The sequence below is a fragment of the Rana temporaria genome, chromosome 9 (genome assembly GCF_905171775.1).
Source record: "Rana temporaria chromosome 9, aRanTem1.1, whole genome shotgun sequence".
Lineage (NCBI taxonomy): Eukaryota > Metazoa > Chordata > Amphibia > Anura > Ranidae > Rana > Rana temporaria.
The window spans coordinates 145,661,982-145,677,457 of NC_053497.1; the positions used below are offsets into that span (position 1 = coordinate 145,661,982).

General features: G+C 45.0%; 1 protein-coding gene across 4 annotated transcripts in view; it reads right to left on the bottom strand.

Moving 5' to 3' along the window:
• Nucleotides 1-1,275: 1,275 nt before the first annotated feature.
• Nucleotides 1,276-15,476, bottom strand: part of FPGS (folylpolyglutamate synthase) — a 93,006-nt gene continuing 78,805 nt past the window's right edge. For all 4 annotated transcript variants that reach the window (XM_040324760.1, XM_040324759.1, XM_040324757.1 and 1 more), the window contains exons 12-15: nt 13,330-13,480; nt 11,903-11,978; nt 9,267-9,333; nt 1,276-2,051 (exon numbers count right to left, since the gene is read on the bottom strand). In XM_040324760.1, the coding sequence (XP_040180694.1) occupies nt 1,630-2,051; nt 9,267-9,333; nt 11,903-11,978; nt 13,330-13,480 (716 nt within the window). In that variant the 3' untranslated portion in view covers nt 1,276-1,629. The remainder of the gene's footprint in view (nt 2,052-9,266; nt 9,334-11,902; nt 11,979-13,329; nt 13,481-15,476) is intronic.

Genomic DNA, 15,476 nt, shown 5'->3' on the forward strand with positions numbered 1-15,476 from the left:
CTTTAAAAAATAAAAAAAAATTGTATAAATGTGTGTGGTCAACCGAAAACCTTTCCCATATACTGTGTGTATTTTGCCTTTAGTCTGGAGATTAGCCGTATATTTATGGTTTAGGTTTCTGGTAGCATAATGTGGGCAATATTTCTTTAGAACACATTTAGACTCCCTATAGCAGGGGTCTCAAAGTACCGGCCCACGGACCGGTTATAAATGGCCCGCAGGCATGGCGGGGGGTGCCGCGGAAGTGGGGGGAGTAGATTTTCTTCACATGCAGAGTAGCGCAGGAAGCGTCTGTAATAAGTTCACTTGTCTGTCATGTCATGCTGCGACTGCTCCCCGCCCCCCCTCTCTTCTCGTCCATCGCCATTTGCTTGTGATATCACCTGGGATGGACGAGAAGAGAGGGGGGGGGGGGGCAGCCGCAGCGTGACATGACAGAGAAGTGAACTTATGACAGAAGCTTCCTGCTTTACTCTGCATGTGAAGAAAACCACAAGTAAACGCTGACCTGTGCCCCATGTACCCTGATTGTGACGTCATGTGCCCCATGTACCCTGATTGTGCTCCATGTACCCTGATTGTGCTCCATGTATCCTGATGTGCCCCATGTACCCTGATGTGCCCCATGTACCCTGATGTGCCCCATGTACCCTGATGTGCCCCATGTACCCTGATATGCTGGGCCCTGTACCCCGATGTGCGCTGTGCCCTGATGGTGAGTGGTCAGTGGGGTGTGTAGTGGTCAGTGTGCAGTGGTCATCGTGCAGTGTAGAGGTCAGGGTTTATAATGCATCCACTGACACCAGTGCTGGGGGTAATAATGCGTCCGCTGACACCAGTTCTGGGGGTAATAATGCGTCAGCTGACACCAGTGCTGGGGGGGGGGTTAATAATGCGTCCGCTGACACCAGTGCTGGGGGTAATAATGCGTCAGCTGACACCAGTGCTGGGGGGGGGGGTTAATAATGCGTCCGCTGACACCAGTGCTGGGGGTAATAATGCGTCAGCTGACACCAGTGCTGGGGGGGGGGGTTAATAATGCGTTCGCTGACACCAGTACTGTTGTTTTTGAAGTTTGCATGCGGCCCCCCATGGGATATGAAAACTTGTCTTGTGGCCCTCAGGTAATTTGAGTTTGAGACCCCTGCCCTATAGTCAACGGTGCATCACATGCCATGCTCTACCAGGAAAGGTACATACAATCCACACACGCCACCTACTGGTAAGACACAGAACAGAACATAAGGTTATAGGAGTAAAAACCCAACACACAAGCATTGATAATAAATATTTTTTTCAGCAGGAATGAAATATAAAATATACAGAGCCGTTATCCAAATTTCTCCCAGCTATGTACACAAGGGGCATCAGGAATTTCAACATCTGCTAGGGCCATCTGGCATAAATTTAAAAAAAGGCAGCCCTTTACGAAAGAGCAAGGTCCAGAGGTAATGAGCATCAACGATCCCAGCGCTTGCCAGGCTTATACAGAATGCTTTCAGAAACGTTGACACAAAGATGAATGTGAGAAGAGGTCTCTGGCAGCTATGAGGTTAACGGATATTAGGCAGCAAGGGCAGATCCGCCATTCAAGTAAACATTAAGGTGTCAAGACTGGATAATCCCTGGTCACTGAGTAAGAGATTGGTCGATCAGCTTCAGAGCTCCTCCCACCAGGTGAAGGCTCCCGGTGATGAGGATCTGGATGTGGGCAGCTTCTCTCAGCAGTACAGAACCAGAACTAGCCACTGGGTGGTGGTGGAGCAAGTTACTGTCCAGGCAGGGGAAGTCAGGGTCCCGCCCCTGAGTGGCCCATTGCAAGGCGTGTGAAATACAGGGGAACACAAGAGAATTACAGTTTAGGAGACGATCTGAAGAATGAGCGAGGAGCAAGGAGGAACCGCGGGGGCTGTCCTTTATTAAAGTGTCAGGCAATGAGGAGGCCCAGGGATCAGAACAGCTTCTCTCCTCCATTAACATGTTCCACTTCTTCTGGTTCTCTAGACATCGGGTCAGAACGTTCTCCAAAGTCACATTGTAATTCTGCTGATCTGTGAAAAACAAAAAAAGATTGTAGACTAGAAGTTAGATGTTAAGAGTGTAAATTGCACATGTACAATTATTATGTAGCAGCAAAAAGGAGAAAAAGATCTTGCACCAGGTTTTAGTGTGGTCTACTCCCTTCAGATTTAACCTAAATCTTTTTTGACACTTGTTGCTTACAAGTAAAATTCCTGTATTTTCTGCTAGAAAATCACTTGGAACCCCCAAACATTATATATATATTTCTTTTTGCAGAGACCTTAGGGAATAAAATAGCGGTTGTTGCAATATTTTATGTCACACAGCATTTGCGCAGCGGTCTTTCAAACACAATTTTTGGGGAAAAAATACACTTTAATAAAGTGGACGTAAACCCGAATTTTTTTTTTCTGCTGTCACAATGTAGAGTATAAGATTTCCTATCATCTGTGCCCAGTCTTGCCACACAGAGTTAATCCAGCTCTGAGCAATCCTCTTATTGTTCAGTGAACGGACTTACAGAGAAAAACCGAAGTCCGTTCCGCCCCCTTGCTGTGAGTGACAGGTTATTTACATATCTCATGCACTAGCCTGGAGACGGGCATTATTTTTAATTCCCACCCCCTATTCCTTTTCTGAAGTAATGTGGTTACTTTTCTGGATTTTGACTGGATGTTAGTGATCATAGCAGAATTTAGTGTAAGGAATACACAGGAAAAAATGCATGTTGACAAGGGGAGTGTAGAGGAGGGCGGGGAGTCTACTGACATCACGACTCCACCCACAGAGCTCCAGACAACAGACCCACCCACAGAATCTGCAGTTTTTCAGGTCTTATAACAGACAGAGGGGAGACATTTGACAGGTAAGGATACATGCAGGAGGCATCTATATCCTTATAGATCAGCACTATGGCAGTAGTTTAGAAAGGATGAGAGTGGATTTACATCCACTTTAATGAATTTAAAAAAAAAAGCTCAACAGTAAAGTTAACCCATTTGTGTGTGCTGGCAGGATGTAAAAAAAAAAAAGTCCCGCAAGCAGCATCTTTGGAGCGGTGTGTACACCGCTCCTCCCCATTGAAATGAATGGACAACGGTGCCAAAGCGCATTCAAATCGCTTCACGCCGCATTTAATCCCTTCTTCGATCTCTAGCCGGGTTATAAGCCCCCCACTAGCAGCCGAATAGCACAGCTAAAATTATGGTAAAGCGCTAGCAGTGTCAACGCCCGCCTGCTTCAGTGTGAAAGCAGCCTTAACCACTTAAGGACCCCTTCACGCCGATATATGTCGGCAGAATGGCACGGCTGGGCACATCCACGTACGTGGCTCTTTAAGCCCAGCCGTGGGGACGCGCCGATGTGCTCCCGCGACCCGGTGCGAAACTCCGTGACCACGGCCGCAGGACTCGCGGATCCGATCGCCGCTGGAGTCCCACGATCTGTCCCCGAAGCTGAATAACGGGGAGAGCTGTGTGTAAACTTTCCCCGTTCTTCACTGTGGCGCTGTCATCGATCGTGTGATCCTTTTATAGGGATACAGAATTGAAGACGTCACACCTACAGCCACACCCCCCTACAGTTAGAAACACATATTAGGTCATACCTAACCCCTTCAGCGCCCCCTGTGGTTAACTCCCAAACTGCAATTGTCATTTTCACAGTAAAAAATGGATTTTAAATGCATTTTTTGCTGTGAAAATGACAATGGTCCCAAAAATGTGTCAAAATTGTCCGAAGTGTCCGCCATAGTGTCGCAGTCACGAAAAAAATCGCTGATCGCCGCCATTAGTAGTAAAAAAAAAAAAAAAAAAAAAATTAATATCATAAAAATGCAATAAAACTATCCCCTATTTTGTAAACGCTATAAATTTTGCGCAAACCAACCGATAAACGCTTATTGCGATTTATTTTCCCAAAAATAGGTAGAAGAATACGTATCGGCCTAAACTGAGGAAAAAAAAAAATATTTATATATATTTTTGGGGGATATTTATTATAGCAAAAAGTAAAAAATATTGCATTTTTTTTTTAAATTGTCGCTCTATTTTTGTTTATAGCGCAAAAAATAAAAACCGCAGAGGTGATCAAATACCACCAAAAGAAATCTCTATTTGTGGGGAAAACACCAGGGAGAAAGCCTTGCATTACTGTGTGTAGTTACAGACAGAAGAACAGGAAGTGAGGATTTCTCAGAAGAAATAAGGATGTTTAAAAGCAAAATGGAAGGATGAGGTAAGTGAAGGAGGACTGCACTAAGGTAAAGGAAGCTATTTAGGGAAACGTTTTACCTTTACAACCCCTTTAAGCCTCTACTCCTCTGAAATCCTAAAAATCAGGAAAAACAAGGTATTCTGTGTCAAGACGGGGACTTTCACACTGTGCTGATGTATGAACATCAAACATTCCTAGCAGAAAAACCACGAGGATGGGCTGTACAGCACTTGTGTGCATCTCTGCATACGTACGTGTAACAATTCTTCTAGCTTTAGTTTAATCAAGGGAATAAAAATATTGACTAGCGACACAGATTTCTGTATTTTGTTTTTCCACGGATCTACATGCAATGCTTGTTGAAACCAATGGTCTGCATTTACATCAGAAAAAAAACACAAATTGTCTGTATGCCTAAAAACGCTACGTTTTTAGGCAGCAATTTGCACGAGCCCCAATACTGACTAGAAGCAACGACCAGCAAAGGGTGTTAAAGTGACTCCTGAGTGCACCCAGAGATGGTGGGATATGAGCCCCCAAAGCCCACATGATCAAAAGAGGTAAGATTCATGTGAGTTGTAAAGGAAAAAAATGTTTTTGCCTAAAATTAATGTCTGCAAGGTAGACACTCAGACAGAATAGTGTAAGGATTCTGTTAAAAAACAAGTAAATACCTATTAAATTCCTTCATCTATATCACCTCTGGCATTCTAGTTTCTGTTCTCTCATTCACTTCCTGGTTTGCGGCGCTCGTTCATGTAAGAACTACATTTCCCAGTATGAATTGCGGCACGCCCAGTAATTCACACCTCCTTGAAGTCTCTAACACGTAGAGAGCGTCCTGCCACACAGATGTAGTTCCCAGGAGGGGGCGAGCACGTTACTGACCACCGCAGTAAAGCCTCCCTTCACGGTGGTCAGTAAAATCAGACAAGCAGGAAGTGAACAGAACAGAGAAGAAATAGAGCAACTTCTGAGCAAAAACTAACAATGAGGAAGTGAAAAGAGAAATGTCTGCAGGTAAAGGATGCTTATTATGAAAAAATTTTTTTTCCCTTTACAACCCCTTTAACCACTTCCTTACTGGGCACTTAAACCCCCTTCCTGCCCAGAGGACTTTTTGCGATTCGGCACTGCGTTGCTTTAACTGACAATTGCGCGGTCGTGATCCCAAACAAAATGGACGTCCTTTTTTCCCCCACAAATAGAGCTTTCTTTTGGTGGTATTTGATCACCTCTGCGGTTTTTATTTGTTGCGCTATAAACAAAAATAGAGCGACAATTTAAAAAAAAAAAAAAATATTTTACTTGTTGCTATAATAAATAGCTCCATTTTAAAAAAAATTATAATAATTCTTCCTCAGTCTAGGCCGATACGTATTCTACATATTTTTAGTAAAAAAAAAAAAATCATAAAAAAAAAAAAATCGCAATAAGCGACTGGTTTGCGCAAAAGTTATAGCGCCTACAAAATAAGGGACAGAATTTTTTTTTTTTTATTATTTTTCTTTTTACTAGTAATGGCGGCGATCTGAGATTTTTATTGGGACTGCGACATTATGGCAGACACATCGGACACTTTTGGCACCATTCACATTTATACTGTAATCAGTGCTATATATATGCACTAATTACTGTATAAATGTGACTGGCAGGGAAGGGGTTAACACTAGGGGGTGAGGAAGGGGTTAAATGTATTCCCTATATAGTGTTCTAACTGTGGGGGAAGGGGGGTGACTGGGGGAGGTGACCGATGCTGTGTCCCTATGTACAAGAGACACAGATCGGTCTCCTCTCTCCCTGACAGGACGCTGTCTGTGAGAGCCGGCAATGAGAAATTATCTCATATGTAAACATATGAGATCATCTCTCATTGGCCGCACAGATCGCCTAGCAAACGGCCACTCCCATTGGCCGTTCACGGCGATCTGTGATTGGCTGTGTCCAAGGGACACTGGCAGCACAGAAGTCTTCCGCTGCGCGCTCTGGAGCGCGCGCGGGGAACGCGGAAAGAGGCGGCCGTAAAAACACGGCGCCCCAGAGAAGTAGAACCACCCTGCGGCCGTATATAGTCGTACGGCCGTCGGGAAGTGGTTAATAATGCTAGGCAGGACATGAGAGTTAAAAACCCAAACAAACTGGGGCGACAGATAACAACCCTGATTGATCAAGCTAGACACACTCATAGGGATCCTGCTGTACAATGCAGCCTGTCCTTGACCTCAAAGAAACCCAAGCCTAAGAATGATCCCGACTCCCCTGATCCAATGAAGCGGCAGCATCTGGAGACGATGGTTCTGTTTGCCAAGAGGCTGTCAAGGGCAGCCCTGGGCTTCCTTTCTCAATAACTACAAATTAAAGGATGATGGCACCCACATCTTTATAACTTTTTTGAGGCATGCAACCTGTTTTTGGAATGTAGGAGGAATCCTACATAAACCTGGTGAAAAAATACAAATTTCTCGTAGGAAGCCTCCCTTGAGAAGAGTAAAACTTTCATAAAGGTGATGGAGCAGCTAATTCTCGACACCACCACCCTGACTTCACGCTGTTTGCTAGAAAAACAGGTGCTCTTTGCATGGAGCAACATATAAGCTGGACAGCAATGTACAATACACTCTACATGCCTCCACTTCCACCTACCTGAAAGGTTTCCTATGCCCAGTTTACAGAGCGGCAAAGTGCCAAAGCAACAAGACAACACAAAATGCTTAAAGAGCTGTTTGACCTTCATCTAAATGGGGGGGGGGAGGGGGGAAGGACAATTCTCAGCTACCATGTTAAGCATTTGATCCTTTACACAGGAAAGTCTAGAGTTTTGCCAAGCGTCTGATCCACTTCCTAACGGTCGGACCACACAAAGCTTAGCAGCTTCCTGTTCCAAAATAACCTCACCATGCACCGACAAGTCTGGAATGTCAATTAAATACCTGCTTCAAATTAAAAAGAAACCATTCTTTTGTATATCGGTTAAAGGAAATGTGATGCAAATCATTTTATTTGTATTTGTTTTACCATTTTTAAAATGTTTCCTTTTACATCGTTTTTGAGGCTAAAAAAAGATACAGGTCCATCGAGTTCAATCTGTGTCTTGTTTTTATTCCCTAATAATTTCTATAGCCCTGTATATTCTGCCTGACACTGACACTCGGCTAGAACCACATCATGGGGGAGGGAGGGAGTTCCACTTTAACTGTTCTAATAGTAAATAATCCTTTTTGCAATCTAAGGTTTCTACCATATTGTTTTGATCATTTGCATTCTACACCAGGGGTGTCAAATTAAATTTAATTGTGGGCCGCGAGGGCATTATGATTGCCCTCAAAAGGGTAAGATTAGATTTCCAGCCCACCCCACCATCAGAAGCGGAGTCCCCCACTCTCCCTTTACATCACAGTGCACCCCCCTTTCCTTATGCTGCTGCTGGAAAGAAGATGGATGCATTGCTTGAAAGCAAAAAGTAAGGGTCTGGAGGAGGACCAGAGGAGGGCTGGAGCTCTCCTGCAGCTGCTGGAGAGGTGCGAGGGCCACATGAAATGGCCTGGAGGGCCCACGGGCCTTGTGTTTGACACCTGTGTTCTACATGTACATGGGTTCACCCATATTTTCTCAATAAGTATGCACACTTTGCTTCCTGCTTAGAAGTGATTGGGCATTAGTACTCCTTAGGCTGGCCATACGTTCTACAATTTTCTAATACTATTTTTTTCTTTGGAGTTAGTAAAAACCATATACCGTATTTATCGGCGTATAACGCGCACCCCAATTTTAAGAGGGAATTTTCTGGAAAAAACAAATTTTTTAAATAAACAACTTTGAAGAAGCAATCTAAGGGTCAGTGCCCATGAATGTCCATCTGCAGCCTGATTAATTACATTTCTTCCCATATTTAATGCACTCAGTGCTTTCTTCCCAACTGTCTGGTTCTCAGTCTTTAATTAAGCTCAGGAAATGACAGAGTATGTGTCAATATAAACCACTTTTGCTTTGGTGACTTGGTCCTCTTTGACTTCACAGGCTGTAATTCTGTCTATGATTACCACACATAGGCATCATCTTAGACATTGTTATGTGCAGTTTCTACTTGCCAATTGTTATAATAAAACTGAAAATCTGTGTATTATGTCTGCAGTAGAATACACACCTATGTACCGTATGCTGCGATCACCCACATACCTCAGAGGGGAAGGAGGGGGACGAGTGCCCACTGGTAAAATCACTGAGCCGTCTCGGCTGTCACGTCACACATGCACAATCCCACCTCCGCCATCGGCATTGGACCATCTCTGGTCCAATGCTGGTGGCGGAGGCGGGACTGTGCGCGTGTAGACGCGACAGCCGAGAGGAGATGACGGCTCTGTGATTTCCGGCGGGCGCTCGTCCCCCTCCAAGGTATGCTATCGGCGTATATCGCGCACCCACGATTTTCCCCTGATTTTATGGGGAAAAAAGTGCGCGGTATACCTGAACACTTTGTATGCAATAAGGCAGGCCCTTGCTCTACATAAGTTACATAGTAGGTGAGGTTGAAAAAAGACACTAGTTGAAGGTAAATCTAAAGGAAATTGAATAAGAAAATTGTATAGTGTATGGCCAGGCTTAGTGCAAGTCTATGAGTCAGGCCTGACTGATATACAACAATACACACTATGCAGCCATCATTATATCTCAGCAGTTGTTGATCAAAGAGAATTGCTGACTGCGTGAAATACATGTAGCCTAGAATGGGAGACTTTGCAAACTTTAAGAATACAACAGAAATATTCAAAGTAAAATGTTTTTGCACTGAGCGAGATACTGAAGAGTAATGAACGGAAATTGCCACATTGGCTGCTAAAACTGCTTGTTCATACAATCTTGTCCCTATTTAACCCTGAGGTTAATGTGTATTACAGACCCAATCCATTAATGAAAAGAATTCTCAATTTTTATTTTATTTTCCATACCTCTGTAAAAGCTAAATCAGATTTTCTGTTGGAAAAACATGATGTTTTCAGACACTTTTGAGGCCCAGAATGCAGAAAACTCACCTGCAATCCCCACTCCAGACACCTCACTGATGTTAGGACAGAAGACGGCGTAGTCAAAGTGGCAGGGCTGCAAAATAAGACACAGATTATGTGTAAAGTACTCCCATTTTACTTACCTATTCTTAGTAATGGCTTCTAATGGTTCTATGGACTCTATCTAACCCCCTGGTGCCCAACCTGCGGCCCCTTTGGTATATGATGTGTGACTCCGTAGTTTATAGTAGGAACATTGATTAGGGTAATAGCATTGATCTCTACTAGTCTCATTTCAAGTGTTCCCAGTTTCGTATTGTCTTCTGCAGCATATCCCAACTGAAAGATTTAACACGGCCACACGCTGACCCTCATTTCCTCTCTTAGGTCTGCAGTTTCTGACAGTCTTCTCAACCATTACATATATTGAACCTTTGGTGATGTCAGGGGCAGAATGTGATGCCCACTTTAGCTCAACAACCACTGATCTAAATCTGGCAGATGTTTAAAACTCTCTGGCTGGGTGCCATTTCAAAGTGGTTCTAAAGGCTGGCTGCATTCCCTGCTTTAAAGGTAAAAAAAACACCCCACAACACAAACCACTTATGTGAGCCCGTCAGGGATCCAGCACTGTGCCCGGCCGCAGTCTTCTTTCCCCTCTCTTCCTCTTTTTACAGGGACTCGGGCAGCAGCGGGAGCCATTTGCTCCTGTTGTCGATTAAATGCTTTGAAGAGGGACCCGGGACGGGGTCAAAACAATGCCGTGTGCGTCTCTGGAGCATAGCTTGGGAGGAAGCATGCAGGCAGCAACTTGCTATGGGGGCATACATAGAAGAGGAAGAGTCAGGAGCACCTGTGGAGGACCCCAGAAGAGGTCTGGGGCAGCTCTGTGCAAAACTATTGTATACCGGGTCTGTTATTTTAATAATAATAAATAAAAATCTAGACCTTACAATCACTTGCTGCCTGCCCACCGTCAAGCCGGTCACATGTAAACACGGAGATGCCGGGAATCAGCGCTCCTCTCCTCACACTGACAAGAGTGAGGCAAGGAGAGCCGATCAGCGGCATCTCCTGACAGGGAACAAATAGGTATGTAATCAGGGCACTGATCGTCAGTGCCCTGATTACAATTAAGTGACCATCAGTGCCAGTAATGAATGCCCACCACTACCAGCAATCAGTGCCCACCACTGCCCACAAGTGATGCCAGTCAGTGCTGCCCCATCAATGCCCATGAGGACCGTCTCATCAGTGCAGGAGAAAATTTACTTATTTACAAAATGTACTAATAGAAACAAAAAATATATATATATTCTGTCTTTTTTTGTAGGGAAAAAAAAAGTGATTAAATACCACCAAAACAAAGCTCTATTTGTGTGGAGAAAATTATAAAATGTTCACATGGTTACAGTGTAGCATGACCGCGCAATTGTCAAAGTGTGACAGCACTGAAAGCTGAAAAATGGCCTGGGCGGGAAGGGGGTGAAAGTGCTCTGCATTGAGATGGTTAAACATCGAATAACCATTATTAAAATGATAACTTTTTTTTTCCCCCTTAAAGTGGAGGTTGACCCTAAAACAATTATATACCATTACATCTAGCATAATTCGGACATGTACAGTATGCCGGTATTTTTTTTTTTTACGCCGTACATACCGTTTTATTGTTATTTTCCCCCCGGCTTCCGGGTTCTGATTCCCGCGGGACTGGGCGTTTCCTATTCAGAGGTTAGATGATTGACGTCTGGTGAAAAACTTCCCAAGGCGCATAAGGCGTGTCACCAGTTTTCCGTAAATAGCCGACCTGCGAGTCGGCTCTATATGGCGCCTGCACAGATAGCTCTACACGGCGGGCGCAGGCGCCGTATAGAGCCGACTCGCAGGTCGGCTATTTACGGAAAACTGGTGATGCGCCTTGGGAAGTTTTTCACCAGACGTTAATAATCTACCTCTGAATAGGAACGCCCAGGCTCGCGAGAATCAGAACCCGGAAGCCGGGGGGGGGGGGGGGGGGGGAATAGCAATAGAACGGTATGTACGGCGAAATTTTTTATAAAAATACCGGCATACTGTACATGTCCGAATTATGCTGGATGTAATGGTATATAATTGTTTTAGGGTCAACCTCCACTTTAAGCATGCCATTGTTACCTGCTCTGTACAATAGTTTTGCACAGAGCAGCCCCGATGCACCTCTTCTCAGGTCCCCTGCTGGCGCTCTTGGCCCATCCCCCCTTTCCAAGCCACCCAAGGGGGGCACTTGTGTATGCTCGCTCCTTAGCTGCCTTTGTGTGTGTACATAAGACACAGAGTGCAGCTTGGCCCTGCTCCCTCCTCACTGTCTGATTCACAGCAGTGGGAGTCAACGGCCGCCATTGAGGATGGAGAGACCCGGGAGAGCCGCTGCTCTCCTGCACATCACTGGATGGAGGTGGGGCTCAGGTGTGTATTGGGGGGGGGGGGGCTGCTGCAAGCAAAAGGTTTTTACCTTCTTGCATAGAATGCACTTTAAATGTTGCTGTTACACCAACATCTTCCCTATATTTCAGCCTTATGACAAGGGGTAGAACTAGGTCTGATGCAATTGGTACTCGTTTTGGGGAAATGATATAGGGGCAAATTCAGGAACTCCAGCCTGGAATAATACGCATTAAGCTTACCTGAAGAAGTTTTAACAAGGCAGCAGTGTCTCTCTCACCCGTGGCATTAAACAGCAGAACCCGGACCACAGACCCCCTGCAATGACATTGCACCAACATTATGACACACATCTTGGTTACCATAAAAGTGAACCTGTCTCCAATAAAGTCCTGGATGTTAGAAGCTAAATTGATGGTCACTTCCACACAAAGCTGGAACAAAAATTTTGAGTTTTGGATTGATGGTGGAAGGGTTAGATCCTCTGCCAGGTTTATATAGCGGTTGTGGCAACACTACATTGTTTTACCCTATTTGCTCAGGTGACTATTGTCACAGATACAGCTAGTGATGGGAAATCTAATTTTTACACTAAACACTTGTTTGTTGCAGATCAGTAGGTTGTGAAGAAAAGATGATAGCCCTAGCAATGGCAACTCGGGCAAATCCACACCCAGATGTAGAATGTGGAGTACACTATATTGAAGTATTGGGACGCCTGCCTTTACACTCACATGAACTTTAATGGCATCCCAGTCTTAGTCCATAGCGTTCAGAATTGAATTGGCCAACCCTTTGCAGCTATAACAGCTTCAACTCTTCAGGGAATCCTGTCCACAAGGTTTAGGAGTGTGTCTATGGGAATGTTTGACCATTCTTCCAGAAGCACATTGGTGGGGTCAGGCCCTGATGTGGACAAGAAGGCCTGGCTCACAGTCTTTGCTCCAATTCACCCCAAAGGTGTTATAACGGGTTGAGGTCAGGTTTCTGTGCAGGCCAGTCAAATTCATCCACCCTAAACTCGCTCATCCATGTCTTTATGGACTTTGCTTTGTGCACTGGTCCAAACCATTTGGTGGAGGGGGGATTATGGTGTGGGGTTTATTTTTCAGGGATTGGGCTGGGCTCCTTAGTTCCAGTGAAGGGAACTCTTAAGGTGTCAGCATACCAAGACATTTTGGACAATTCCATGCTCCCAACTTTGTGGGAACAGTTTAGGGGCGGCTCCTTCCTGTTCCAACATGACTGCACACCAGTGCACAAAGCAAGGTCCATAAAGACAGCCTTCCCAGAAGACTTGAAGCTGTTCTAGCTTCAAGGGTGGGCCAACTCAATATTGAACCCCTATAGACCAAGACGGGGATGCCATTGAAGTTCATGTGCGTGTAAAGACAGGCGTCCCAATACTTTTGGCAATATAGTGTATGTACTGGCACCTTCTACCTGCAGTTATATTTATTAGAACATGTCTTTCTATGACAGCTTTGCTTTTGAACAATTTTGCATTATACCCGGTCAATTATATCTAAGCTTTTAAAGATCACTTATGCAATTGAGGCTTTATATTGATTGAATTTGTCGCCGTCACATTTACCTGATAAAAAGCCTTTCAGATAACAGAATAATATACTGGAATTCTGTGTTACTGGAATGTTTCCAATGCACTTACGCTCCAGCTTTCTCCTCATTGAGCGCCACCTGTTGGAACCATTTGACGCAGGCCTTAATGCTGCTGTTAGTGTGCGCTCCATCAATGTAATAAGATATAGGGCCACGCTGCAGCGCCTGTGTGCGCCCCAACCATACTGTGTCCTGTAAACCTACAAAAAGTAACAAAAAACGAATTTTAAAACAAGCAAAAATAACTGTGCTGGTAAACAAATAAATACAATAAGAAACACACACACACACATATACATTTGAAAAAAACAAACACTATTCGGAATGCCGTCACTGCCCCCTGGTGGCCATCGGGCCCCATTACCAGTTTCCCTGCATTAATACACATGCAAGTGGAGATTCAAACTTTTTTTCCTATATATTTTACACCTTTTACTGCCAGGTCCATACATTGTACAGACCTGACAGTGGGGGGATTTTACACACTCCTGGTGTTGTGCAGCAGTGTGTGCATATCTGACAAGTTGACTGCTGGTCGTCAATTAAAAGTGATCCTGCGGCTGACACCTGCCATGCATCCTGGGCTCTGCAGCTAGGACCGGAAGCAAAGTGTAAATCATCACTTCTGGGTCCCCCGTGTCAGTTTCCGCAGCATGTATGGTCAGGGAAGACTGTCCAATCCCTGTGTGCCAGAATGAATAGCTCCTTCACATGTGACATCCTGTGCCAGCCAATAAAAATGGCCGAAACCCAACACAGGAGATGATGCTGGCAAGGGATCTTTGGAAAGGTATTAACCATTTAGGGCCAGATTCACGTAGAACTGCGGCAGCGTAACGTATCGTAGAGTAGAGTAGATGGCTGAAGCACTACATTTCAGCTGTGATGGTTTGATAGAAGTCTCCAGTCTAATTTCTTGCATGTTAGTTCTTATGGGTTGGACACTTCAGCTGACGTGCTGGACTGTGGGACCGCCATGTAAGAAGTGTTTTATCCACATTTCCTTTGAAGGACAACCACTCTTTGGATTTGCTCTTGATAACATTATCAAGGATGGTACAGGATGGCAAATATACTCCCCTATTCCTCAGAGAAAGAAGCCTAAGGATCCGGCTGCAAAGTCTTCTCACTCTAACTGTTGAGAAACATGCTTTTGGTTTTTTTCAACCAGCATGTCAATACCTCCCCAAGCTTGGCTCCCTGACCACCTACAAGGTCCAGCACACAATGAGCCGCTGACTGCAGCGGTGCATTCGCACAGGGGATTCTCAGGTTAAGGCCCGGCAGACGCTGGACCTCGACGGAAAGAAGTCTCCCACGCAAATGCGCAGGAGTGACTACATCGCGGCTCCAGCTGCGATACCCAGAAGGCAGCCCGAGGCAACATGTCAGCTACCTCGGCGTGGACCAGGTAAGTTACAGACACCTCGTTCTAAGGTAAGTATTTCATAATGAGCTAGTACGTGGTGCATACTAGCTCATTATGCCTTTTGCCTTACAGGTGTCCCAAAAAAATAAAAATAAATTGTCTATGGGGCTATACAACCGCTTTAAAGCTGAGCTCCACCCAAAAGGGGAAGCTCTGCTTTTTTGCACCCTCCACTGTCACATTTGGAACTCTTGGGGAGGCAGGCACCTGTTTTTTGACAGGTATCTGCTCCTACTTCTGGGTCTACGACGATGTTCATCCCTTCCCCAGCAGCCTTCTAGGAGACACACACAGATCTCAGAAGACTGCAAGACCCTTCAGAAAGCGCAGCGTGACTCACACATGTGCAGTAGGAAACCAGCGGTGGAGTCGGAAGGCTTTACTGATGGTTTCCATTACCCAAGATGCCCAGCGCCTGCACCTGAAGCCGACTGAAGAATCAGCTCGGGGGGCCAACATGACTGATCACTGAACTGGCAAGTGTCCCTATATTAAAACTTAATAGTTACATTATTAGTAACTGCTGACTTGACAGCTCTGAGCAGAGAACGGCTCTCCACTTATTACACAGAACCGTGGAAATGCCGGATTAAAATCGTGAAGGGGGGCTGAATCGAGATTTTTTTAACGATTAAATGTGCAGCTCTGATTTAACCATGCTCCTTCAAGCCCCTCCTACAGTTAAAAAAATTTGGCCACATCCACGGTTCACCGAGGTGCGCTAAGCACGGCACATTACTACTCTCCTTGGGGCACCAAGGTGTCCC